General features: G+C 50.3%; 1 protein-coding gene across 1 annotated transcript in view; it reads left to right on the top strand.

Moving 5' to 3' along the window:
* col11a1a (collagen, type XI, alpha 1a) overlaps positions 1–27,411 on the top strand; it is a 493,146-nt gene that overhangs the window by 155,380 nt on the left and 310,355 nt on the right. The window contains exons 19-22 of the mRNA XM_038793410.1: positions 573–626; positions 748–792; positions 19,739–19,792; positions 20,454–20,498. Coding sequence (XP_038649338.1) covers positions 573–626; positions 748–792; positions 19,739–19,792; positions 20,454–20,498 — 198 coding nt within the window. The remainder of the gene's footprint in view (positions 1–572; positions 627–747; positions 793–19,738; positions 19,793–20,453; positions 20,499–27,411) is intronic.

Genomic DNA, 27,411 nt, shown 5'->3' with positions numbered 1-27,411 from the left:
TGCGTAACTCTGCGTCACTCTGTGTAACTCTGCGTCACTCTGTGTAACACTGTGTAACACTGTGTCACTCTGCGTCACTCTGCGTCACTCTGCGTCACTCTGTGTAACTCTGCGTCACTCTGTGTAACTCTGCGTCACTCTGTGTAACACTGTGTAACTCCGTGTAACACTGTGTAACTCTGCGTCACTCTGTGTAACTCTGCGTCACTCTGCGTCACTCTGCGTCACTCTGTGTAACTCTGCGTCACTCTGTGTAACACTGTGTAACTCTGTGTAACCCTGTGTAACTCTGTGTAACCCTGTGTAACTCTGTGTAACTCTGTGTAACCCTGTGTAACTCTGTGTAACTCCGTGTAACACTGTGTAACTCCATGTAACACTGTGTAACTCTGCGTCACTCTGTGTAACACTGTGTAACACTGTGTAACTCTCTGTAACCCTGTGTAACTCCGTGTAACACTGTGTAACACTGTGTAACACTGTGTCACTCTGTGTAACTCTGCGTCACTCTGTGTAACACTGTGTAACTCTGCGTCACTCTGTGTAATACTGCTGCTCCTGTATTGTTACAGGGTGAGACAGGAGCACTGGGTCCACCTGGGCCACCAGGAGATGATGGAGAAAGGGTAAGTCTGTAAAGAATCTGATTCTTTCTGTTTGTTCAATCTCTCGCCATTCAAGATCTGATCGGCCTGATTGGTTCAATTCTCTTGTGACAAATCTGGTTCAATGTTTTGTCTTTTTCAGGGTGACGATGGAGAGATCGGGCCACGAGGGCTTCCTGGTGAAGCTGTAAGTTCAAAACAGTTCCTTCAAGGTGCACAACAGTCCAAGAAGGCTGTTCAAAGAGAAATGGCATCCTTCCCTTTATTGTTAGAGGGGTGGAATTTTCCAGATCCAAGAGGTTACAATCAAACTTTATAAATCACAAGTTAGACTTCAGCTACAGTAATGTTTGCTGAGAGAGGCCTGGTTCTGAGTTTAGTTTTGGGCAATGAAACTGGGCAGGTGGAAATGGGATGAGTGGGAAAACATTCTGGTGATGGTGATTCTACTTCAGTTCAATTTAACATAATTGTGAAGGAGAATAAGGAAAAGGGTTATTGTTTAAATTGGGGATAGGGCAGTTCACTGAGCTGGGGTACGATCTGGGAGCAGTCAAATTCATGTCGGAGCAGCACGAGCAATTGAAGGAGGTGAACAGAAAGGTTTCAGAAATAAATATCTTCCCACAAAGAAAATGGGAGGGATCCCAAATCCAGCCCCATCCTGGATGTTGGAACTCAGAGCAGAAGCTTATGTCAGATTCTCAATATTACAGAAAACCTGGAATAGGATCAATAACATGAAGAGGTTCCTGTTAGGATGGAGATCAACCTCTCCACCCTGTGCGCTGGCGTGGGGCGGGGGGGGGGGGGGGGGGGGGGGGGGGGGGGGGGCTGCCAAACTGTTACGGAAACCAAGAAAACAATCATGGAATCTCTGCCCATCATTTCAATCCCCTCTGATGATGGATGCAGAGGTGGTTCGCTGGGGTGTGGAGGTGTGGAGATGATTGGCTGAGAAATGGAGATGTGGAGATGTTTCGCTGGGGTGTGGAGATGTGGAGATGTTTCGCTGAGACGTGGAGGTGTGGAGATGTTTAGCTGGGGTGTGGAGATGTTTAGCTGGGGTGTGGAGGTGTGGAGATGTTTAGCTGGGGTGTGGAGATGTTTAGCTGGGGTGTGGAGATGTTTAGCTGGGGTGTGGAGGTGTGGAGATGTTTAGCTGGGGTGTGGAGATGTTTAGCTGGGGTGTGGAGATGTGGAGATGTTTAGCTGGGGTGTGGAGATGTTTAGCTGGGGTGTGGAGATGTGGAGATGTTTCGCTGGGGTGTGGAGATGTTTCGCTGAGATGTGGAGGTGTGGAGATGTTTTGCTGGGTTGTGGAGGTGTTTAGCTGGGGTGTGGAGATGTTTCGCTGAGATGTGGAGGGGTGGAAATGTTTCGCTGGGGTGTGGAGATGTGGAGCTGTTACGCTGAGATGTGGAGGTGTGGAGATGTTTTGTTGAGATGTGGAGGTGTGGAGATGTTTCGCTGAGATGTGGAGATGTTTCGCTCAGATGTGGAGATGTGGAGCTGTTTCGCTGAGATGTGGAGGTGTGGAGATGTTTCGTTGAGATGTGGAGATGTTTCGCTGGGATGTGGAGATGGTGAGCTGGGGTGTGGAGATGTTTGCTGGGATGTGGAGATGTGGAGATGTTTAGGTGGGGTGTGGAGATGTTTCGCTGAGATGTGGAGATGTTTCGCTGGGGTGTGGAGATGGTGAGCTGGGGTGTGGAGATGTTTGCTGGGGTGTGGAGATGTTTAGCTGGGGTGTGGAGGTGTTTCGCTGAGATGTGGAGGTGTGGAGATGTTTCGCTGAGATGTGGAGGTGTTTAGCTGGGGTGTGGAGATGTTTAGCTGGGGTGTGGAGATGTGGAGGTGTTTAGCTGGGGTGTGGAGATGTGGAGATGTTTAGCTGGGGTGTGGAGGTGTGGAGATGTTTCGTTGAGATGTGGAGATGTTTCGCTGGGGTGTGGAGATGGTGTGCTGGGGTGTGGAGATGTTTGCTCGGGTGTGGAGATGTGGAGATGTTTCGCTGGGGTGTAAAGATGTTTCGCTGAGATGTGGAGGTGTGGAGATGTTTCGCTGAGATGTGGAGGTGTGGAGATGTTTAGCTGGGGTGTGGAGATGTGGAGATGTTTAGCTGGGGTGTGGGGGTGTGTAGATGTTTAGCTGGGGTGTGGAGATGTGGAGATGTTTAGCTGGGCTGTGGGGGTGTGGAGATGTTTAGCTGGGGTGTGGAGATGTGGAGATGTTTAGCTGGGCTGTGGGGGTGTGGAGATGTTTAGCTGGGGTGTGGAGGTGTGGAGATGTTTAGCTGGGGTGTGGAGATGTGGAGATGTTTCGCTGGGGTGTGGAGATGTGGAGATGTTTAGCTGGGGTGTGGAGGTGTGGAGATGTTTAGCTGGGGTGTGGAGATGTGGAGATGTTTCGCTGGGGTGTGGAGATGTGGAGATGTTTCGCTGAGATGTGGAGATGTGGAGATGTTACGCTGAGATGTGGAGATGTTTCGCTGAGATGTGGAGGTGTGGAGATGTTTAGCTGGGGTGTGGAGATGTTTAGCTGGGGTGTGCAGATGTGGTGATGTTTTGCTGAGATGTGGAGATGTTACGCTGAGATGTGGAGGTGTGGAAATGTTTCGCTGGGGTGTGGAGATGTGGAGATGTTACGCTGAGATGTGGAGGTGTGGAGATGTTTCGTTGAGATGTGGAGGTTTGGAGATGTTTCGCTGAGGTCTGGAGGTGTGGAGATGTTTTGCTGAGATGTGGAGGTGTGGAGATGTTTCGCTGAGATGTGGAGATGTTTCGCTGAGATGTGGAGATGTTTCGCTGAGATGTGGAGGTGTGGAGATCTTTCGCTGGGGTGTGGAGATGTTTCGCTGAGATGTGGAGGTGTGGAGATGTTTCGCTGAAATGTGGAGATGTTTCGCTGAGATGTGGAGATGTGGAGCTGTTTCGCTGAGATGTGGAGGTGTGGAGATTTTTCGCTGAGGTGTGGAGATGTTTCGCTGGGGTGTGGAGATGTTTAGCTGGGGTGTGGAGATGTTTCGCTGGTGTGTGGAGGTGTGGAGATGTTTCGTTGAGATGTGGAGATGTTTCGCTGGGGTGTGGAGATGTTTAGCTGGGGTGTGGAGATGTTTCGCTGGTGTGTGGAGGTGTGGAGATGTTTCGCTGAGATGTGGAGATGTTTCGCTGGGGTGTGGAGGTGTGGAGATGTTTTGTTGGGGTGTGGCCATGTTTAGCTGGGGTGTGGAGGTGTGGAGATGTTTCGCTGAAATGTGGAGATGTTTTGCTGAGATGTGGCGATGTTGCGCAGTGGTGTGGGGGTGTGGAGGTGTTTAGCTGGGGTGTGGGGTGTGGAGATGTTTCGCTGAGATGTGGGGGTGTGGAGATGTTTTGCTGGGGTTTAAAGATGTTTCGCTGGGGTGTGGAGATGTGGAGATGTTTCGCTGAGATGTGGAAATATGGAGGTCTTTCGCTGGGGTGTGGAGATGTTTCGCTGAGATGTGGAGATGTTTCGCTGGGGTGTGGGGTGTGGAGGTGTTTAGTTGGGGTGTGGGGGTGTGGAGATGTTTAGCTGGGGTGTGGGGGTGTGGAGATGTTTCGCTGTGGTGTGGGGGTGTGGAGATGTTTCGCTGGGGTGTGGGGGTGTGGAGATGTTTCGCTGGGGTGTGGAGATCTTTCGCTGGGGTTTAAAGATGTTTCGCTGGGGTGTGGGGGTGTGGAGGTGTTTCGCTGGGGTGTGGAGATGTTTAGCTGGGGTTTAAAGATGTTTCGCTGGGGTGTGGGGGTGTGGAGATGTTTCACTGAGATGTGGGGGTGTGGAGATATTTCGCTGGGGTGTGGGGGTGTGGAGGTGTTTAGCTGGGGTGTGGGGATGTGGAGATGTTTAGTTGGGGTGTGGGGGTGTGGAGGTGTTTCGCTGGGGTGTGGGGGTGTGGAGGTGTTTAGTTGGGGTGTGGAGGTGTTTAGTTGGGGTGTGGGGGTGTGGAGGTGTTTCGCTGGGGTGTGGGGGTGTGGGGATGTGGAGATGTTTCGCTGGGGTGTGGGGGTGTGGGGGTGTGGAGATGTTTCGCTGGGGTGTGGGGGGTGTGGGGGTGTTTAGCTGGGGTTTGGTGCTAGAGGATTGGGGATCAGTTATCATTCTGCCGTAGGTTAAAGAGGGAGAAGGGGACGGACCAAGTGATTAGTGATCAGTCAGTCTAACCTCAATGGTGGGAAATTATTGGAAAAAGAACTGAAGAGCAAAATACATCCTTATTTACAAAGACCTGGATTAATAAAAAGCAACGTGGATTGTTCAGGGAAGGTTGTGTCTGAATAATGTGATTGAATATTTTGAGGAGGTAACATAGAGGGTTGATGAGGGTAATGTGGTGGATGTGGTTTATATTGATTTTAGCAAGGTTATTGATAATGTTCCACATGACAGACTGATCAGAAAATTCAAATCTCATCAGAAAGTTTCAATTTGAATCCACAATTGTCCCAGAGACGGGAATGCAAAGGGTAAAGGTCGATGGGTGATTTTGTAACTGGAAGGCTGGTTCCAGTGAGATGCCCCAGGGCTCAGCCCTCCCTCGCTGCCCACCGTATGCCCCAGGCCTCCCTCGCTGCTCACCGTATGCCCCAGCCCTCCCTCGCTGCTCACCGTATGCCCCAGGGCTCCCTCGCTGCCCACCGTATGCCCCAGGCCTCCCTCGCTGCTCACCGTATGCCCCAGCCCTCCCTCGCTGCTCACCGTATGCCCCAGGGCTCCCTCACTGCCCACCGTATGCCCCAGGGCGCAGGCCTCCCTCGCTGCTCACCGTATGCCCCAGGGCTCCCTCGCTGCTCACCGTATGCCCCAGCCCTCCCTCGCTGCTCACCGTATGACCCAGGGCTCCCTCGCTGCTCACCGTATGCCCCAGGGCTCCCTCGCTGCCCACCGTATGCCCCAGGGCTCCCTCGCTGCTCACCGTATGCCCCAGGGCTCAGCCCTCCCTCGCTGCCAACCGTATGCCCCAGGGCTCCCTCGCTGCTCACCGTATGCCCCAGCCCTCCCTCGCTGCTCGCCGTATGCCCCAGGGCTCCCTCGCTGCCCACCGTATGCCCCAGGGCTCCCTCGCTGCTCACCGTATGCCCCAGGGCTCCCTCGCTGCTCACCGTATGCCCCAGGGCTCCCTCGCTGCTCACTGTATGCCCCAGGCCTCCCTCGCTGCTCACCGTATGCCCCAGGGCTCCCTCGCTGCTCACCGTATGCCCCAGCCCTCCCTCGCTGCCCACCGTATGCCCCAGGCCTCCCTCGCTGCCCACCGTATGCCCCAGGCCTCCCTCGCTGCTCACCGTATGCCCCAGCCCACCCTCGCTGCTCACCGTATGCCCCAGGGCTCAGGCCTCCCTCGCTGCTCACCGTATGCCCCAGGGCTCAGCCCTCCCTCGCTGCTCACCGTATGCCCCAGGGCTCCCTCGCTGCTCACCGTATGCCCCAGGGCTCCCTCGCTGCTCACCGTATGCCCCAGGGCTCCCTCGCTGCTCACCGTATGCCCCAGGGCTCCCTCGCTGCTCACCGTATGCCCCAGCCCTCCCTCGCTGCTCACCGTATGCCCCAGGCCTCCCTCGCTGCTCACCGTATGCCCCAGCCCTCCCTCGCTGCTCACCGTATGCCCCAGGCCTCCCTCGCTGCTCACCGTATGCCCCAGGGCACCCTCGCTGCTCACCGTATGCCCCAGGCCTCCCTCGCTGCCCACCGTATGCCCCAGGCCTCCCTCGCTGCCCACCGTATGCCCCAGGCCTCCCTCGCTGCTCACCGTATGCCCCAGGGCTCCCTCGCTGCTCACCGTATGCCCCAGGCCTCCCTCGCTGCCCACCGTATGCCCCAGGCCTCCCTCGCTGCTCACCGTATGCCCCAGGGCTCCCTCGCTGCTCACCGTATGCCCCAGGGCTCAGCCCTCCCTCGCTGCCCACCGTATGCCCCAGGGCTCCCTCGCTGCTCACCGTATGCCCCAGGGCTCCCTCGCTGCCCACCGTATGCCCCAGCCCTCCCTCGCTGCTCACCGTATGCCCCAGGCCTCCCTCGCTGCCCACCGTATGCCCCAGCCCTCCCTCGCTGCCCACCGTATGCCCCAGGGCTCCCTCGCTGCCCACCGTATGCCCCAGGCCTCCCTCGCTGCCCACCGTATGCCCCAGGCCTCCCTCGCTGCCCACCGTATGCCCCAGCCCTCCCTCGCTGCTCACCGTATGCCCCAGCCCTCCCTCGCTGCTCACCGTATGCCCCAGCCCTCCCTCGCTGCTCACCGTGTGCCCCAGGGCTCCCTCGCTGCTCACCGTGTGCCCCAGGGCTCCCTCGCTGCTCACCGTATGCCCCAGGCCTCCCTCGCTGCTCACCGTATGCCCCAGGGCTCAGCCCTCCCTCGCTGCTCACCGTATGCCCCAGGCCTCCCTCGCTGCCCACCGTATGCCCCAGGCCTCCCTCGCTGCCCACCGTATGCCCCAGCCCTCCCTCGCTGCTCACCGTATGCCCCAGGGCTCAGCCCTCCCTCGCTGCCCACCGTATGCCCCAGGGCTCCCTCGCTGCTCACCGTATGCCCCAGCCCTCCCTCGGTGCTCACCGTATGCCCCAGGGCTCCCTCGCTGCTCACCGTATGCCCCAGGCCTCCCTCGCTGCCCACCGTATGCCCCAGGGCTCCCTCGCTGCCCACCGTATGCCCCAGGCCTCCCTTGCTGCCCACCGTATGCCCCAGGGCTCCCTCGCTGCTCACCGTATGCCCCAGGGCTCCCTCGCTGCTCACCGTATGCCCCAGCCCTCTCTCGCTGCTCACCGTATGCCCCAGCCCTCCCTCGCTGCTCACCGTATGCCCCAGGGCTCCCTCGCTGCTCACCGTATGCCCCAGGCCTCCCTTGCTGCCCACCGTATGCCCCAGGGCTCCCTCGCTGCTCACCGTATGCCCCAGGGCTCCCTCGCTGCTCACCGTATGCCCCAGGGCTCCCTCGCTGCTCACCGTATGCCCCAGCCCTCCCTCGCTGCTCACCGTATGCCCCAGCCCTCCCTCGCTGCTCACCGTATGCCCCAGGGCTCCCTCGCTGCTCACCGTATGCCCCAGGGCTCCCTCGCTGCTCACCGTATGCCCCAGGGCTCCCTCGCTGCTCACCGTATGCCCCAGGGCTCCCTCGCTGCTCACCGTATGCCCCAGCCCTCCCTCGCTGCCCACCGTATGCCCCAGGCCTCCCTCGCTGCTCACCGTATGCCCCAGGGCTCCCTCGCTGCTCACCGTATGCCCCAGCCCTCCCTCGCTGCTCACCGTATGCCCCAGGGCTCAGCCCTCCCTCGCTGCCCACCGTATGCCCCAGGGCTCCCTCGCTGCTCACCGTATGCCCCAGCCCTCCCTCGCTGCTCACCGTATGCCCCAGCCCTCCCTCGCTGCCCACCGTATGCCCCAGGGCTCCCTCGCTGCTCACCGTATGCCCCAGGGCTCCCTCGCTGCCCACCGTATGCCCCAGCCCTCCCTCGCTGCTCACCGTGTGCCCCAGCCCTCCCTCGCTGCCCACCGTATGCCCCAGGGCTCCCTCGCTGCTCACCGTATGCCCCAGCCCTCCCTCGCTGCTCACCGTATGCCCCAGGCCTCCCTCGCTGCTCACCGTATGCCCCAGGGCTCCCTCGCTGCTCACCGTATGCCCCAGGCCTCCCTCGCTGCTCACCGTATGCCCCAGCCCTCCCTCGCTGCCCACCGTATGCCCCAGGGCTCAGCCCTCCCTCGCTGCTCACCGTATGCCCCAGGCCTCCCTCGCTGCCCACCGTATGCCCCAGGCCTCCCTCGCTGCCCACCGTATGCCCCAGCCCTCCCTCGCTGCCCACCGTATGCCCCAGGGCTCCCTCGCTGCTCACCGTATGCCCCAGCCCTCCCTCGCTGCTCACCGTATGCCCCAAGCCTCCCTCGCTGCCCACCGTATGCCCCAGGGCTCCCTCGCTGCTCACCGTATGCCCCAGCCCTCCCTCGCTGCCCACCGTATGCCCCAGGCCTCCCTCGCTGCCCACCGTATGCCCCAGCCCTCCCTCGCTGCTCACCGTATGCCCCAGGCCTCCCTCGCTGCCCACCATATGCCCCAGCCCTCCCTCGCTGCTCACCGTATGCCCCAGGGCTCCCTCGCTGCCCACCGTATGCCCCAGCCCTCCCTCGCTGCTCACCGTATGCCCCAGGGCTCCCTCGCTGCTCACCGTATGCCCCAGGGCTCCCTCGCTGCCCACCGTATGCCCCAGGCCTCCCTCGCTGCTCACCGTATGCCCCAGGGCTCCCTCGCTGCTCACCGTATGCCCCAGGGCTCCCTCGCTGCCCACCGTATGCCCCAGGGCTCCCTAGCTGCCCACCTTATGCCCCAGGGCTCCCTCGTTGCTCACCGTATGCCCCAGGGCTCCCTCGCTGCCCACCGTATGCCCCAGGCCTCCCTCGCTGCTCACCGTATGCCCCAGGGCTCCCTCGCTGCTCACCGTATGCCCCAGGCCTCCCTCGCTGCTCACCGTATGCCCCAACCCTCCCTCGCTGCTCACCGTATGCCCCAGGGCTCCCTCGCTGCTCACCGTATGCCCCAGGGCTCCCTCGCTGCTCACCGTATGCCCCAGGGCTCCCTCGCTGCCCACCGTATGCCCCAGGGCTCCCTCGCTGCCCACCGTATGCCCCAGGGCTCCCTCGCTGCCCACCGTATGATTGTGATTTAAATGTAGGGAGTGTGATTAATCGGCCGTGTGGTTGATTCTGAGGAAGAAATCTGTAAACAGCAGCAAGATATCATCAGTCTGGTCAGGTGGACAGAACAATGGCAAATGGAATTCCATCTGGAGAATTGAGAGAAATGTATTTGGGGAGGACAAACAAGGCAAAGGAAAGACAATAAACTGCAGGAAACTGAGAAATGTAGAGGGACAGAGGGACCTTGGAGTCAACAAACCCCTGACGGGAGCAGGACAGGTAGATAAGGGGCTTTGAAGAAGGTGTTTGGAATATTTCCCGTTATTAACCAAGATGCACAAAGTGGATATGCGAGGAACAAGGAAGGAAAGGTGTGACCATGTCACCGGTTTACACGGGTGTGACACTCAGTGGGTGAATGCTGGAGTAAACCGGAGACCTGTAAGAACTGTGATGGAAGGGCCACATTGCTGAAGCGTGTTGGGCTCAGGAAACCTCTCCAACAACAAGAAGGTGCAACAAGAACAGCACAAGTAAACAATCTAGTCCTGTCTACAAACTGGTGGATGAAGCTCAAGATCACACGAAAGACAATGTAACCGAGCTACTTCAGGAGAGGAAGCTCAGTGTCTTGTCAATGTGGGGCGATCAACACCATCAAATGTGATCCGAAGGATGTTTACTGAGGAGATTGTACTATTAAAAGGATACATTCTGGTGAAAGTAGAAGCAAAAGTGCAGACGGCAAAGTTGCCTCTTCAGGTTGTCGGAGGAATGTTTCCTGCCCTATTTGGCAGAGCATGGTTGGCTAAGATTAGGCTTATCTGGGAAACTATCAATTAATTAGTGAATTCAAAGAGCAACTTGCAACAACTTCTGGTGAAGTATGAGAAGATGTTTGAAGATTCAATAGACTCGGAGACTGGAGTTGAGCTAAACCTACAAATGAAGCCAGACAGCACAGCCAAATGTCTCAAAGCTGGAGCAGTACCACACGCCATCCTAAAGTTGAAGAATGAATCGAAAGACAAGTGATTGAGTGACACCAATTGTTCCAGTATTAAAACAGAATGGCTCAGTGAGAATTTAAAAAGTACATGTTCTTAATGATTCTGAACACACACTCGAAATGACCAAAAGTCATGATAATGAAGTCAGTGATGACTGAGCAGACCATTGTGAAACTAGACAAAGTGTTCGCAAGATTTGGAACGCCAGAGCAGATCTTCAGTGATAATGGTACAGGTTACTTCAAAGGGGTTTGAGAACTATTTGAAAAGGAACGGTAAGCACCATATTGAGTCATCCAGCAACTATTGGATTGGCTGAACATTTTGTGCAATCATTAAAACATTCAATAAAAGCATCAAAGGACCTGGGGACATTGGCAAGAACAATAAACACATTCCTAATATCTTACAGGAACACTGAGCAAGCTACAATGCAGAGTTCACTGGCAATGCTGTTGTTCAAGAGGAAACTAAGAACAGAGTTGGATTTGTTAACTCCATCTGATACTTCAGACATTGTCAAACAACAACAAACACAAATTGCTGGGAGGGAAAAAATCTGGAAAAAGCGAGTATGTAACCAGGGAGAGAGTGCTATGATCCTGGCAAAGACAGGTCCAATATCATACACTGTACAGGCGGATGATGAAAGAGTTTGATGATGTCATGCTGACCAGTTACTTGCTGCATGAAGTAAATTCGCAAAAACTTCTCAAGAGGTTCAATCTTTAGAAAATCTAGAGAGTGATACTTTGGAATGGAGACCAGAGACAGCGACCAGTTCAGGTTCTGTTTCCGAGGACTGTTCAAAGTGACAGATGTTGAAATAATTATCTGCAGAAAGGAATGATGAATCTCTGAGATTGCAAGTAGCTGTGTTCAAGAACGTTGAATTCTACCGAAAAGGAATAGACGTACACCACAGAGAGGAGAGGTGGGTTATGTGTCCAGGGATATATTCTTGCTGGCTCTGTAGTGATATCAGCAAAGTGTTTGTGTGGTCTTTGGGAAGATCACCATCTTGACTGTATTGACCAACAACTGGAGATGTTAAGATTCAAAACAGAGGTAAAAATCCCAACATAAGTGTACTTTACTTGAATGCTCGTAGTATTCGGAATAAAGTAAATGAGTTGATGGCACAAATCATCGTAAATGACTATGATTTAGTGGCCATTACTGAAACATGGTTAAAGGATGGTCACGACTGGGAGTTAAATATCCGAGGGTATCAAACTATTCGGAAGGACAGAGTGGATGGTAAGGGAGGTGGTGTTGCTCTGTTATTTAAGGATGACATCCGGGCAATAGTTAGGGATGATATCAGTGCTATGGAGGATAAGGTTGAATCCATTTGGGTGGAAATCAGGAATAGTAAGGCGAAAAAGTCACAGATAGGAGTAGTCTATCGGCCACCAAATAGTAACGTTATGGTGGGGCAGGCAATAAACAAAGAAATAACTGATGCATGTAGAAATGGTACAGCAGTTATCATGGGGGATTTTAATCTACATGTCGATTGGTTTAACCACGTCGGTCAAGGCAACCTTGAGGAGGAGTTTATAGAATGTATCCGCAATAGTTTCCTAGAACAGTATGTAATTGAACCTACGAGGGAACAAGCGGTCCTAGATCTTGTCCTGTGTAATGAGACAGGATTGATTCATGATCTCATAGTTAAGGATCCTCTCGGAAGGAGCGATCACAATATGGTGGAATTTAAAATACAGATGGAGGGTGAGAAGGTAAAATCAAATCCTAGTGTTTTGTGTTTAAACAAAGGAGATTACAATGGAATGAGGGAAGAACTAGCTAAGGTAGACTGGGAGCAAAGACTTTATGGTGAAACAGTTGAGGAACAGTGGAGAACCTTCCAAGCGATTTTTCACAGTGCTCAGCAAAGGTTTATACCAACAAAAAGGAAGGACGGTAGAAAGAGGGAAAATCAACCGTGGATATCTAAGGAAATAAGGGAGAGTATCAATTGAAGGAAAAAGCATACAAAGTGGCAAAGATTGCTGGGAGATTAGAGGACTAGGAAATATTTAAGGGGCAACAGAAAACTACTAAAAAAGCTATAAAGAAGAGTAAGATAGAGTATGAGAGTAAACTTGCTCAGAATATAAAAACAGACAGTAAAAGTTTTTACAAATATATAAGACAAAAAAGAGTGGCTAAGGTAAATATTGGTCCTTTAGAGGATGAGAAGAGAGTTTTAATAATGGGAAATGAGGAAATGGCTGAGGAACTGAAAGGTTTTTTGGGTCGGTCTTCACAGTGGAAGACACAAATAACATGCCAGCGACTGATAGAAATGAGGCTATGACAGGTGAGGACCTTGAGAGGATTGTTATCACTAAGGAGGGAGTGATGGGCAAGCTAATGGGGCTAAAGGTAGACAAGTCTCCTGGCCCTGATGGAATGCATCCCAGAGTGCTAAAAGAGATGGCTAGGGAAATTGCAGATGCACTAGTGATAATTTACCGAAATTCAATAGACTCTGGGGTGGTCCCGGTGGATTGGAAATTAGCAAACGTGACACCACTGTTTAAAAAAGGAGGTCGGCAGAGAGCTGGAAATTATAGGCCAGTGAGCTTAACTTCGGTAGTAGGGAAGATGCTGGAATCTATCATCAAGGAAGAAATAGCGAGGCATCTGGATAGAAATTGTCCCATTGCCCCTGTTGGTGCGACCCTTCAATGAGGCATGGGAGGGGGGGGCTTTGCCCCCAACGATGTCGCGGGCACTGATCTCTCTGATCCTAAAGCGGGATAAGGACCCCTTGCAGTGTGGATCATACAGGCCTATCTCGCTCCTCAATGTTGACCCTAAGTTGCTGGCGAAGATCCTGGCCACCAGGATAGAGGACTGTGTGCCAGGGGTGATACATGAGGATCAGACAGGATTTGTCAAGGGACGGCAGCTCAACACGAATGTGCGGAGACTGCTAAATGTTATTATGATGCCGGCAGTGGAGGGGGAGGCGGAGATAGTGGTGGCGCTGGATGCGGAGAAAGCGTTTGATAGAGTTGAGTGGGGGTACCTGTGGGAGGTGCTGGAGCGGTTTGGATTCGGGGAGGGATTCATCAAATGGGTGAGGCTGCTCTACGCGGCTCCGATGGTAAGTGTAGTTACCAATGGAAGGAGATCGGAGTACTTTAGGCTCTACCGTGGGACCAGGCAGGGGTGCCCCCTGTCCCCCTTGCTCTTTGCAATGGCGATTGAACCTCTGGCTATGGCGTTGAGGGAGTCAGGGAGGTGGAGGGGTCTGGTGCGGGGTGGGGAGGAACATCGGGTATCGCTGTATGCGGACGACCTGCTGTTGTATGTGGCGGACCCAGAAGGGGGAATGCCGGGGGTGATGGAGCTGTTAGCGGAATTTGGGGGCTTCTCGGGCTATAAGTTAAATTTAGGCAAGAGCGATGTATTTGTAGTACACCCGGGTGATCAGGAGGAGGGAATTGGGAGGCTCCCGTTTAAGAGGGCAGTGAAGAGTTTCAGATACCTGGGGGTGCAAGTGGCCAGGAGTTGGGAGACTCTCCATAAGCTTAATTTTACCAGGCTGGTGGAGCAGATGGAGGAGGAATTTAAAAGGTGGGACATGGTGCCGCTATCGTTGGCGGGTAGAGTGCAATCCGTCAAAATGACGGTTCCCCCGAGGTTCTTGTTCCTCTTCCAGAGTTTGCCCATCTTTATCCCTAGGGCCTTTTTTAGAAGGGTGACCAGCAGCATCATTAGCTTTGTTTGGGTGCATGGGACCCCGAGGGTGAAGAGGGTCTTCTTGGAGCGGGGTAGAGATGGGGGGGTCTGGCGTTACCCAATCTCTCGGGGTACTACTGGGCGGCCAATGTGTCGATGGTGCGCAAGTGGGTGATGGAGGGGGAGGGGCAGCATGGAAACGGATGGAGAGGGCATCCTGTGGGGATACAAGCCTGGGGGCCCTGGTAACGGCGCCGTGGCCGCTCCCTCCCACGAGGTATACCACGAGTCCGGTAGTGGCGGCTACCCTCAAGATTTGGGGGCAGTGGAGGCGACAGAGGGGAGAAGTGGGGGGCTCGATGGAGGCTCCGTTAAGGGGGAACCATAGGTTTGTCCCAGGGAACATTGATGGGGGATTTCAGGGTTGGCACAGAGCGGGCATCAGACAGCTGAGGGACCTGTTTATTGATGGGAGGTTTGCGAGCCTGGGGGAGTTGGAGGAGAAATTTGGGCTCCCCCGGGGAACATGTTCAGGTATCTGCAGGTAAAGGCATTTGCTAGGCGGCAGGTGGAGGGATTCCCTTCGCTTCCCGCGAGGGGGGTGAGTGACAGGGTGCTTTCGGGGGTCTGGGTCGGAGAGGGGAAGATATCTGATATCTACAAGGTTATGCAGGAGGTGGAGGAGGCGTCAGTAGAGGAGCTGAAAACTAAGTGGGAGGGGGAAATGGGGGAACAGATCGAGGACGGGACATGGGCTGATGCGCTGGAGAGGGTTAATTCTTCCTCCTCGTGTGCGCGGCTTAGCCTCATCCAATTCAAGGTGCTGCACCGGGCCCACATGACTGGGACGAGGATGAGTAGGTTCTTTGGGGGTGAAGACAGGTGTGTCAGGTGCTCGGGGAGTCCAGCGAACCATGCCCATATGTTCTGGGCATGCCCGGCACTGGAGGAGTTCTGGCAGGGGGTGGCGAGGACGGTGTCAATGGTGGTGGGATCCAGGGTCAAGCCAGGATGGGGACTCGCGATTTTTGGGGTTGGGGTGGAGCCGGGAGTGCAGGAGGCGAAAGAGGCCGGTGTGCTGGCCTTTGCGTCCCTAGTAGCCCGGCGAAGGATTTTGCTACAATGGAAGGATGCGAGGCCCCCAAGCGTGGAGACCTGGATCAATGACATGGCGGGCTTCATTAAGCTAGAGAAGGTCAAATTCGCCCTGAGAGGATCGGTACAAGGGTTCTTTAGGCGGTGGCAACCTTTCCTCGACTTTCTGGCTCAACGATAGGGTACTGGGACAGTAGCAGCTGCAACCCGGGGGCGGAGGGGGGTAAGGGGGAAGGAAAAAGGGGAGGGGGGACTATGACTATGTTTGTTTATTTAATTTTAATTTATTTTTAAGTTCTCTTGTTGGGGTTGGGGGGGGGGGGGGGGGTGGGGGGATATGATACATGCGTTGATACGGTCTGGGGGGTGTTACAGTTGTTATGGGTTATTTTGTTGCATTTCATTGTTTGTTGTTATATTTTATACTTTCTGTAAAAAATTCCAATAAAAATTATTTAAAAAAAAAAGAAATTGTCCCATTGGGCAGACGCAGCATGGGTTCATAAAGGGCAGGTCGTGCCTAACTAATTTAGTGGAATTTTTTGAGGACATTACCAGTGCAGTAGATAACGGGGAGCCAATGGATGTGGTATATCTGGATTTCCAGAAAGCTTTTGACAAGGTGCCACACAAAAGGCTGCTGCATGAGATAAAGATGCATGGCATTAAGGGTAAAGTAGTAGCATGGATAGAGGATTGGTTAATTAATAGAAAGCAAAGAGTGGGGATTAATGGGTGCTTCTCTGGTTGGCGATCAGTAGCTAGTGGTGTCCCTCAGGGATCCGTGTTGGGCCCACAATTGTTCACAATCTACATAGATGATTTGGAATTAGGGACCAAGGGCAATGTGTCCAAGTTTGCAGATGACACTAAGATGAGTGGTAAAGCGAAAAGTGCAGAGGATACTGGAAGTCTGCAGAGGGATTTGGATAGGTTAAGTGAATGGGCTCGGGTCTGGCAAATGGAATACAATGTTGACAAATGTGAGGTTATCCATTTTGGTAGGAATAACAGCAAACGGGATTATTATTGAAACAATAAAATATTAAAGAATGCTGCTGTGCAGAGAGACCTGGGTGTGCTAGTGCATGAGTCACAGAAGGTTGGTTTACAGGTGCAACAGGTGATTAAGAAGGCAAATGGAATTTTGTCCTTCATTGCTAGAGAGATGGAGTTTAAGACTAGGGAGGTTATGCTGCAATTGTATAAGGTGTTAGTGAGGCCACACCTGGAGTATTGTGTTCAGTTTTGGTCTCCTTACTTGAGAAAGGACGTACTGGCACTGGAGGGTGTGCAGAGGAGATTCACAAGGTTAATCCCAGAGCTGAAGGGGTTGGATTATGAGGAGAGGTTGAGTAGACTGGGACTGTACTCGTTGGAATTTAGAAGGATGAGGGGGGATCTTATTGAAACATTTAAAATTATGAAGGGAATAGATAGGATAAATGCGGGTAGATTGTTTCCACTGGCGGGTGACAGCAGAACTAGGGGACATAGCCTCAAAATAAGGGGAAGTAGATTTAGGACTGAGTTTAGGAGGAACTTCTTCACCCAAAGGGTTGTGAATCTATGGAATTCCCTGCCCAGTGAAGCAGTTGAGGCTCCTTCATTAAATGTTTTTAAGGTAAAGATAGATAGTTTTTTGAAGAATAAAGGGATTAAGGGTTATGGTGTTCGGGCCGGAAAGTGGAGCTGAGTCCACAAAAGATCAGCCATGATCTAATTGAATGGCGGAGCAGGCTCGAGGGGCCAGATGGCCGACTCCTGCTCCTAGTTCTTGTGTTAAGCAGAGGGGGAGATGGGGAGAATGTTTTTTACCCAGCGAGTTGTTGTGATCTGGAAGGTGCTGCCTGAAAGATTCAATAATAACTTTCAAAGGGACATTGGATAAATACTGGACAAGAAAAAAACCAGCAGGACAGTGGGAAAGAGTGGAGTGGTAACAGAAAAATGCTTTTGCATAAGATGGAGGTAATGGAGTTGGGGAGTAAAGAGTGCGGATCAATGGAGTATTTTCCAGCTGATAGGCAGTGGACAGTGGAGAGTCACAACGTTAGTTGTTGGGAGTGCAGGACAGACATGTGCTGGGAAATTGCAAGTCTAATCAAAAAGAAAAAGGATGCATACATGAGGTCCAGGCAACTAAAAACAGATGAACTTGAGGAATATAAGGAAAGCAGAAAAGAGCTCAAGCAGGGAGTTAGGAGGGCAAAAAGCAGTCAGGAAATGTCCTTGGCAAACAGGATTAAGGAGAATCCCAAAGCATTTTATACGTCTATTAGGAACAAGAGGGTAGCTAGAGAAAGAGTCGGCCCACTGAAGGACGAAGGGGGGGAATTATGTGTTAAACCAGAGAAAGTGGGTGAGGTCCTTAATGAGTATTTTGCATCGGCATTCACAAAGGAGAAGGACATGTTCATTAGCGATGTCTCAGAGGGATATGTAAATACTTTAGAACAGGTCATTATTATGAGGGAGGAAGTGTTGGGTGTGTTAAAAAGCATTAAGGTAGACAAATCCCCAGGGCCAGATGGCATCTATCCCAGATTATTTAGGGAGATAAGAGATGAAATCGTTGGGCCTCTCACAGAAATCTTTGTTTCCTCGTTGGCTACAGGTGAGATCCCAGAGGATTGGAGGATAGCCAATGTTTTACCGTTATTTAAGAAGGGTTGCAAGGATAATCTGGGTAATTATAGGGCAGTGAGCTTGAGGTCAGTGATAGTGAAATTGTTGGAAAAGATTCTCAGAGATAGGATCTATGCACATTTGGAAGTGACTGGTCTTATTAGCGACAGGCAGCGTGGTTTTGTACGAGGGGGGTCATGTTTCACTAATTTAATTGAGTTTTTTTGAGGAAGTCACAAAAATGATTGACGAGGGAAGGGCTGTGGATGTTGTCTACATGGACTTTAGTAAAGCATTTGATAAGGTCTCTCATGGCAGGCTGGTACAAAAGATTACATCACATGGGGCCAGGGGTGAACGAGCTGGATGGATCCAGAACTGGACTGGCCAATAGGAGACAGAGGGTAGCAGTGTTTTCCGAATGGAGGTCTGTATCCAGTAGTGTTTCACAGGGATCAGTACTGGGACCTCTGCTGTTTGTAATATATATAAATGACTTGGAAGAAAATGTAGCGAGTTTAATGAAGATTGTTAAAGAATACAGCAGGATACAGATAGGCTGCAAAATGGCAGAGAAATGACAGATGGAATTTAACCGGGACAAATGCGAGGTGATGCATTTTGGTCGATCCAATTCAGGTGGGAGCTATAAAATAAATGGCAGAACCATCAGGAGCATAGAGATACAGAGAGATCTGGGTGTGCAGGTCCACAGATCCTTAAAAGTGACAGCACAGTGGAAATGGTGGTAAAGGAACCATATGGAATGCTTGCCTTCAGAGGACGGAGTATTGAGTATAAAAGCTCGAAAATAATGTTGAATTATATAGAACGTTGGTTTGGCCACAATTGGAACATTGTCCAATTCTGATCGTTGTACTAGCGTGGAGGCTTTAGAGAGAGAACAAAAAAGATTTACCAGGATGTTGCCTGGTATGGAGGGTATTAGCTATGAGGGGAGATTGAATAAACTGGGATTGTTCTCCCTAGAGAGACGGAGGCTGAGGGGCGACCTGATAGCAGTTTATCAAATTATTAGGGGTATAGATAGGGTGAACAATTGGAGGCTGTTTCCCAGGGTGGAAATGACAATTACAGGGGGGCACAGGTTCAAGGTGAAGGGGGAAAGGTTCAGTGGAGATGTGTGGGGAAGTTTTTTACACAGAGAGTGGTGGTGGCCTGGAATGCACTGCCAAGGGAGGTGGTTGAGGCAGATACATTAGCGACCTTTCAGACTTATCTGGATAGGCACATGAACAGACGGGGTATAGAAGGATACAGGCGGTTGGTCTAGATAGGACACGTGATCGGCGCAGCCTTGGAGGGCCGAAGGGCCTGTTCCTGTGCTGTATTGTTATTTGTTCTTTGTTCGATGCTGTGGTATTTAGGCTGGACACAGAGATTGCTTCCCACGGTCCAAAGATGTGCAGTTAGATGGAGTGGCCATGATAAATTACCCCTTAGTGTCCAAAAGATTAGGTGGGGTTACTGGGTTACGGGGATAGGGTGGGGATGGATGGCCGAGGTAAGGTGCTCTTACAGAGAGTGGGTGCAGACCCGATGGGCTGAATGGTCTCCTTCTTTGTGGGGATTCTATGATTATTTCCGCTGATCAGGGAATGTAAAATCCAAGGACAATCTCAGGATAAGGAGACCAATCACTTTGGACTGAGATGAGGAGAAATTTGATCAGTCAAAGGGTTTGTGAATCTTTGGAAACTCCACCCCAGAGGATTATGGATGCTCTGTCTTGTTGAGTATATTCAAGACAGAAATCAATTGATTTTTGATCTCTGGGAGAGTTGAGGGATTTGGGGAGCAGGATCGAGGGGCCGAATGGCCAGCTCGTGTTCATTTTTTAACGTTCTAATGACGGCAACTAATTAGATAGCTTTCAAAGAGCTAGCAGAAATGCAACTGGCTGAGTAGCCTCCTGCGCTGTAACAGGTATGTCCCCAATTGGAACCTTTCTTCATTGTTGCTTCACCTTGTTTATTATATTGAGATTATCATCAAATAATCATTACCATCAATAAATCGATTCTTATTTCTCTCTGTAGGGACCAAGAGGTCTACTTGGACCACGAGGATCTCCTGGATCTCCAGGACAGCCGGTAGGTCCCATCATCACGTTCCAGATATGTCTCTCTTCATTTGTTAAAGTTTTGTCAAATAAATTAATTTAAAGCAACTCTTAAAAGAAGCAGAGGGGGAGATGAGGAGAATGTTTTTTACCCAGCGAGTTGTTGTGATCTGGAAGGTGCTGTCTGAAAGATTCAATAATAACTTTCCAAAGGGATTTGGATAAATAATTGAGGGAAAATTTCCAGAGCTGCAAGGAAAGATCCGGGGGAGTGGACGAAATGGATAGTTCTGTTAAAGAGTCAGCACACAACACGATGGGCTGAATGGTCTTCTCCAGTGCTGGGGAATTCCATGATTCTAAAAACCTAAATCTTTCTTTTTAATCTCGAAAATATTGTGGAAATGAGGCAAGAAGTTGAAGCCAAAACATTGTATGTTTTCAAGAAGCAGTTAGATACAGCACAAAGGGCAAAGGGGGTCAAAGGATGTGGGGGGGAAGGTGGGGTCAGGGTATTGAACGTGATGATCAGCCATGATCATAATGAATGGCAGAGCAGGCTGGAGGGGCCGAATGGCCCCCTCCTGCTTCTATTTCTATGTGTCTAAGCTCCAAATAAACAACAATAAAGTGCAAAAGTTTCTAAAACAATTATGCAATTAAAGATTTTTTTAAATATTGTATCACTTTAGGGTTCCACAGGTTTGGATGGGCCACAAGGTTCAAAAGGAAACATGGTGAGTAAATCCTAAACCAGTGTGCGTATGTTGTGTGTGTGTGTTGTGTTTGTGTGCTGTGTCTGTTGTGTGTGTGTGTTGTGTGTGTGCGTGGTGTGTGTGCTGTGTGTTGTGTGTTGATTGTGTGTGTTATGTTGTGTGCGGTGTGTTGTGTTGTGTGTATTGTGTGTTGTGCTGTGTGTGTGTGTGTTTTGTGTTGTGTGTGTATTGTGTGTGTGTTGTGTGTGTGTTGTGTGTGTGTTGTGTGTGTGTGTGTGTTTTGTGCTGTGTGTTGTGTATGTGTTGTGTGTGTGCTGTGTGTGTTATGGGCCAGGGTTTAGAGAACCCCAAAGTGTATCATGGAGATCACCTGACCCACAACTTTTACTAGATTGTGGTATGGGGAGCACGCGGCACATTCTACAGGTGTGGTATAGCGGAAATTTAAAAGTAATTTTGAAAGCAAAACAATGTTTGTTATATGAACTCAGTTCACCTTTTTAAAACATACAGTGAACATCTCAGCAACCATCAATTCAAATACAACCCCCAAAGAATGCAACACTCTCAGTAATCCTTAAACTTTCCTTTTAACATTCATAAGACAAAACCCCCTTTTACAGAAGCACATCAGGTTTAAATTCTCTACTGAGAGCAGTTATCACTCTAAATTCACCAAATGATCTAGAGATAGTCTTTAGATTGCAGAGAGATCGAAATTACACCTTCTTTGGCTGGCTTCAGCTCCAACACTAAAACAAAATTATAAAACAGACGCACCCAAGCTTTTCCTCAAAGCAAAACAAAAAGCAGAGCTAGAGCTGAGTTCCACCCACACTCTGACATCACTGCAGCCACTTGAGCCGACAAACATTTCTTAAAGTGACATTCCCATGACAGTATTGTGTGTGTGTGCTGTTATGTTGTGTGTGTTGTGTGTGTTATGCATTGTGTTGTATGTGTTGTATGTAGTGTGTGTGTTGTGTGTGTGAGTTGTGTTGATTGTGTGTGTTTGTTGCGTTGTGTATTGTGTTGTGGGTGTGTGCTGTGTGTTGTATATAGAACAAAGAACAAAGGAAATTATAGCACAGGAACAGACCCTTCGGCCCTCCCAGCCTGCGCCGATCCATATCCTTTATCTAAACCTGTCTCCTATTTTCCAAGGATCTACTTCCCTCTGTTCCCCGCCCGTTCATATACCTGTCCAGATGCATCTTAAATGACGCTATCGTGCCCGCCTCTACCACCTCCGCTGGTAAAGCGTTCCAGGCACCCACCACCCTCTGCGTAAAAAACTTTCCACGCACATCTCCCTTAAACTTTCCCCCTCTCACCTTGAAATCGTGACCCCTTGTAATTGACACCCCCAATCTTGCAAAAAGCTTGTTGCTATCCACCCTGTCTATACCTCGCATAATTTTGCAGACCTCAATCAGGTCCCCCCTCACCCTCCGTCTTTCCAATGAAAACAATCCTAATCTACTCAACCTTTCTTCATAGCTAGCACCCTCCATACCAGGCAACATCCTGGTGAACCTCCTCTGCACCCTCTCTAAAGCATCCACATCCTTCTGGTAATGTGGCGACCAGAACCAAAGTCCTATACAACTGTAACATGACCTGCCGACTCTTGTACTCAATACCCCGTCCGATGAAGGCAAGCATGCTGTATGCCTTCTTGACCACTCTATCAACCTGCGTTGCCACCTTCAGGGTACAATGGACCTGAACTCCCAGAGCTCTCTGCACATCAATTTTCCCCAGGACTCTTCCATTGACCATATAGTCTGCTCTTGAATTTGATCTTCCAAAATGCATCACCTCGCATTTGCCTGGATTGAACTCCATCTGCCATTTCTCTGCCCAACTCTCCAATCTATCTATATTTTGCTGTATTCTCTGACAGTCCTCCTCGCTATCTGCAACTCCGCCAACCTTAGTATCATCTGCAAACTTGCTAATCAGACCACCTATATCTTCCTCCAGGTCATTTATGTATATCACAAACAACAGTGGTCCGAGCACGGATCCCTGTGGAACACCACTAGTCACCCTTCTCCATTTTGAGACACTCCCTTCCACCACTACTCTCTGTCTCCTGTTGCCCAGCCACTTCTTTATCCATCTAGCTAGTGCACCCTGAACCCCATACGACTTCACTTTTTCCATCAACCTGCCATGGGAAACGTTATCAAAGGCCTTACTAAAGTCCATGTATATGACATCTACAGCCCTTCCCTCATCAATTAACTTTGTCACTTCCTCAAAGAATTCTATTAGGTTTGTAAGACATGACCTTCCCTGCACAAAACCATGCTGCATATCACTGATAAGTCTATTTTCTTCCAAATGTAAATAGATCCTATCCCTCAGTATCTTAACCAACAGTTTGCCTACCACTGACGTCAAGCTCACAGGTCTATAATTCCCTGGATTATCCCTGCGACCCTTCTTAAACAAAGGGACAACATTAGCAATTCTCCAGTCCTCCAGGACCTCACCCGTGCTCAAGGATGCTGTTAAGATATCTGTTAAGGCCCCAACTATTTCGACCCTCGCTTCCCTCATTAACCTGGGATAGATCCCATCTGGTCCTGGGCACTTGTCCACCTTAATGTATTTTAGAATACTCAAAACTTCCCCCTTCCGGATGACAACTTGACCTAGAGTATTTAAACATCCATCCCTAGCCTCAACATCAGTCATGTCCCTCTCCTTTGTGGATACCGATGCAAAGTACTCATTAAGAATCTCACCCATTTCCTCTGAGTCCACGCATAAATTCCCTCTTTTGTCTTTGAGTGGGCCAATCCTTTCTCTAGTTACCCTCTTGCTCCTTACATACGAATAAAAGGCTTTGGTATTTTCCTTAACCCTGTTAGCCAAAGATATTTCATGACCCCTTTTAGCCCTCTTTATTGCGCGTTTGAGATTTGTCCTACTTTCCCGATATTCCTTCAAAGCTTCATCAGTTTTGAGTTGCCTCGATCTTATGTATGCTTCCTTTTTCATCTTAGCTAGTCTCACAATTCCACCTGTCATCCATGGTTCCCTAATCTTGCCATTTCTATCCCTCATTTTCACAGGGACATGTCTGTCCTGCACTCTAATCAACCTTTCCTTAAAAGACTCCCACATTTCAAATGCGGATTTACCCTTAAACAGCTGCTCCCAATCCACATTCCCTAGCTCCTGCCGAATTTTGTTATACTCTGCCTTTCCCCAATTTAGCACTCTTCCTTTCGGACCCCTCCTGTCCTTGTCCAAGAGTATTCTAAAACTTACGGAATTGTGATCGCTATTCCCAAAGTAATCACCGACTGAAACTTCAACCACCTGGCCGGGATCATTCCCCAATACCAGGTCCAGTATGGCCCCTTCCCGAGTTTGACTATTTACATACTGCTCTAAAAAACTCTCCTGGATGCTCCTTACAAACTCTGCTCCATCTGCGCCTCCAACACTACACGAATCCCATTCAATGTTGGGGAAGTTAAAATCTCCCATCACAACAACCCTATTGCTCCTACATTTTTCTATAATCTGTCTGCATATTTGTACCTCTACTTCATGCTCACTTTTGGGAGGCCTGTAGTAAAGTCCCAACAATGTTACTGCACCCTTCCTATTTCTTAGCTCCACTCATATTGCCTCAGTGCTCGAATCCTTCATAGTGTCCTCCTTAATAAGAACATAAGAACTAGGAGCAGGAGTCGGCCATCTGGCCCCTCGAGCCTGCTCCGCCATTCAATGAGATCATGGCTGATCTTTTGTGGACTCAGCTCCACTTTCCGGCCCGAACACCATAACCCTTAATCCCTTTATTCTTCAAAAAACTATCTATCTTTACCTTAAAAACATGTAATGAAGGAGCCTCAACTGCTTCACTGGGCAAGGAATTCCATAGATTCTCAACTCTCTGGGTGAAGAAGTTCCTCCTAAATTCAGTCCGAAATCTACTTCCCCTCATTTTGAGGCTATGCCCCCTAGTTCTGCTGTCACCCGCCAGTGGAAACAAGCTGCCCGCATCTATCCTATCTATTCCCTTCATAATTTTATATGTTTCTATAAGATCCCCCCTCATCCTTCTAAATTCCAACGAGTACAGTCCCAGTCTACTCAACCTCTCCTCGTAATCCAACCCCTTCCACTCTGGGTTAACCTAGTGAATCTCCTCTGCACACCCTCCAATGCCAGTACGTCCTTTCTCAAGTAAGGAGACCAAAACTGAACACAATACTCCAGGTGTGGCCTCACTAACACCTTATACAATTGCAGCATAACCCCCTAGTCTTAAACTCCATCCCTCTAGCAATGAAGGACAAAATTCCATTTGCCTTCTTAATCACCTGTTGCACCTGTAAACCAACTTTCTGTGACTCATGCACTAGCACACCCAGGTCTCTCTGCACAGCAGCATGTTTAATATTTATTGTTTAAATAATAATCCCGTTGCTGTTATTCCTACCAAATGGATAACCTCACATTTGTCAACATTGTATTCATCTGCCAGACCCTAGCCATTCACTTAACCTATCTAAATCCCTCTGCAGACTTCCAGTATCCTCTGCACTTTTCGCTTTACCACTCATCTTAGTGTCATCTGCAAACTTGGACACATTGCCCTTGATCCCAACTCCAAATCATCTATATAAATTGTGAACAATTGTGGGCCCAACACGGATCCCTGAGGGACACCACTAGCTACTGATTGCCAACCAGAGAAACACCCATTAATCCCCACTCTTTGCTCTCTATTAATTAACCAATCCTCTATCCATGCTACTACTTTCCCCTTGATGCCATTCATCTTTATCTTATGCAGCAACCTTTTGTGCGGTATATTGTCAAAGGCTTTCTGTAAATCCAGATATACCACATCCATCGGCTCCCCGTTATCTACCGCACTGGTAATGTCCTCAAAAAATTCCACTAAATTAGTTAGGCATGACCTGCCCTTTATGAACCCATGCTGCGTCTGCCCAATGGGACAATTTCTATCCAGATGCCTCGCTAATTCTTCATTGATGATAGATTCCAGCATCTTCCCTACTACTGAAGTTCAGCTCACTGGCCTATAATTTCCCGCTGTGATATCATCTCTGACTAGTAATGCAACTCCTCCACCCCTTCTATCTCCCTCTCTGTCCCTCCTGAAGCATCTATACCCTGGGATATTCAGTTGCCAGTCCTGCCCTTCCCTCAACCAAGTCTTAGTAATACCAATAACATCATATTCCCAGGCACTAATCGAAGCCCTAAGTTCATCTGCCTTACCTGCTACACTTCTCGCATTAAAACAAATGCACCTCAGACCACCTTTCCCTTTGCGTTCATCATCTTTTCCCTGTCTACTCTTCCCCTTAGTCACATTGACTTGTTCAATTGGTGATGAACATTCAGTTAGCATCACAATGTCCCTGTCCTATATTCATGTCTGTTTCTAGTTGGAACAAAACTCTCTTTAAGAGTCAGATCACATGATGTAGTGATGGCATTGTTGGCCATATTGTGTAGGTGATGGTAAGTTTGTTCTAACAGCCTGTGGGGTAAACAAACCTTCCAATAAAGTTTATTGTAGCCTTGCGGTTTGCAAGCCGATCCTTCAAAATACGCACAGAAAACAGGGGACGAGGAATGTTGGAAAACCGACTTCCGGGAAAACGAAGCAAATTCGTTGATCCATGTGCAGACGGATCCGCAAGGGATTAAAGAAAGCTACAAACATCACTGTACCAAAGTGACGGAAGGGTGCCAAAATATCGGTAGTAGCCGTTGAAAGAACAAAATCTAAACGTAGATTTTGTAGGGAAACAAGCATTGGAGAGGAGTTTGCCACGTGCTCTGCCCAGAAAGACCTGGAAAACAGTACAGGGAGCACTGAGCAACACGCACATTGGCCAACAATAGCTTAGCTCTGAGATTGCATGTGCCATCGACAGTCCTCCGTGGCTAGAGAAGCTCCCTGGCACCGGGAAAGGTTGCCATCGACTCTGCCCTCAGTGTCTAAGAGAAGCTCCTGGGCACCAGGGAAGGTGCCATCGACTGCCCTCGTGGGCTATAGAAGCTCCTGGCACCGGGAAGGTGCCATCGACTGCCCCGTGGCTATAAAAGCTCCCTGCACGGGCCACTCCAATACATCAACCGCAGAGGTTACCACCTGCTCAATGTGCCTCTGGTGTGTGAATCAGAACAAACACATTGTGCAGGGTTGCAGCAAATATCCAGGAAGCGGTAACAAGCGTACATCCTGAGTTGGTCACAGAATCCTTGACAAATTCGGGAGACCACACCGGGTGCAAGAATTGTGCCTCCTTGGGGATTAATGTTACCTGCAAAGGTTGACCTTGACTGTGACCTTGCTCGCCATTCAGAGGCAGTTAAGAGTCTCCCACGTGTGCGTGTGGGTCTGGAGTCACGTGTAGCCAGACCGGGTAAAGACGGCAGATTTCCTTCACCTAAAGGACATTATGAACCAGATGGGGTTTTTACAACAATGCGATGATAGTTTCAGGGGCTCAATTACCCAGACTTATTAATTGAATTTGAAAATTCTAACCAGTTGGGGTGATGGGATTTGAACTCTTGTCCCACGGAATCTGCCTGGGCCTGCTGATTAATGATTCAGTGAAATGATGCTGGTACCCACTGTCTGCCCCGTGGTGGTGGGAGTCTGACTGACTGACTGGGTGGCCAGGGTGTGAGAGGGAGAGTGCGAGAATGGAGAAAGTTATCCCTCTGAAAGTTTGATGCAAAAAGGCTGCGGCCCCTGTTGGAGCTGGACATTGACACGGTAAAACTTCCCCAAGTTGAATTCCTGATGCTCTCTCACTCTCTCTCTCCCTCTCACTCTCTCTCTCTCTCTCTCCTCTCCTCTCACTCTCTCTCCTCCTCCACTCTCTCTCTCTCTCTCTCCTCCCTCTCTCACTCTCTC

This window comes from Scyliorhinus canicula, chromosome 4, assembly GCF_902713615.1.
Source record: "Scyliorhinus canicula chromosome 4, sScyCan1.1, whole genome shotgun sequence".
Taxonomy (NCBI): domain Eukaryota; kingdom Metazoa; phylum Chordata; class Chondrichthyes; order Carcharhiniformes; family Scyliorhinidae; genus Scyliorhinus; species Scyliorhinus canicula.
Note: the sequence above shows the minus strand (reverse complement) of the source record. Positions and strands in the feature narration are given on the sequence as shown.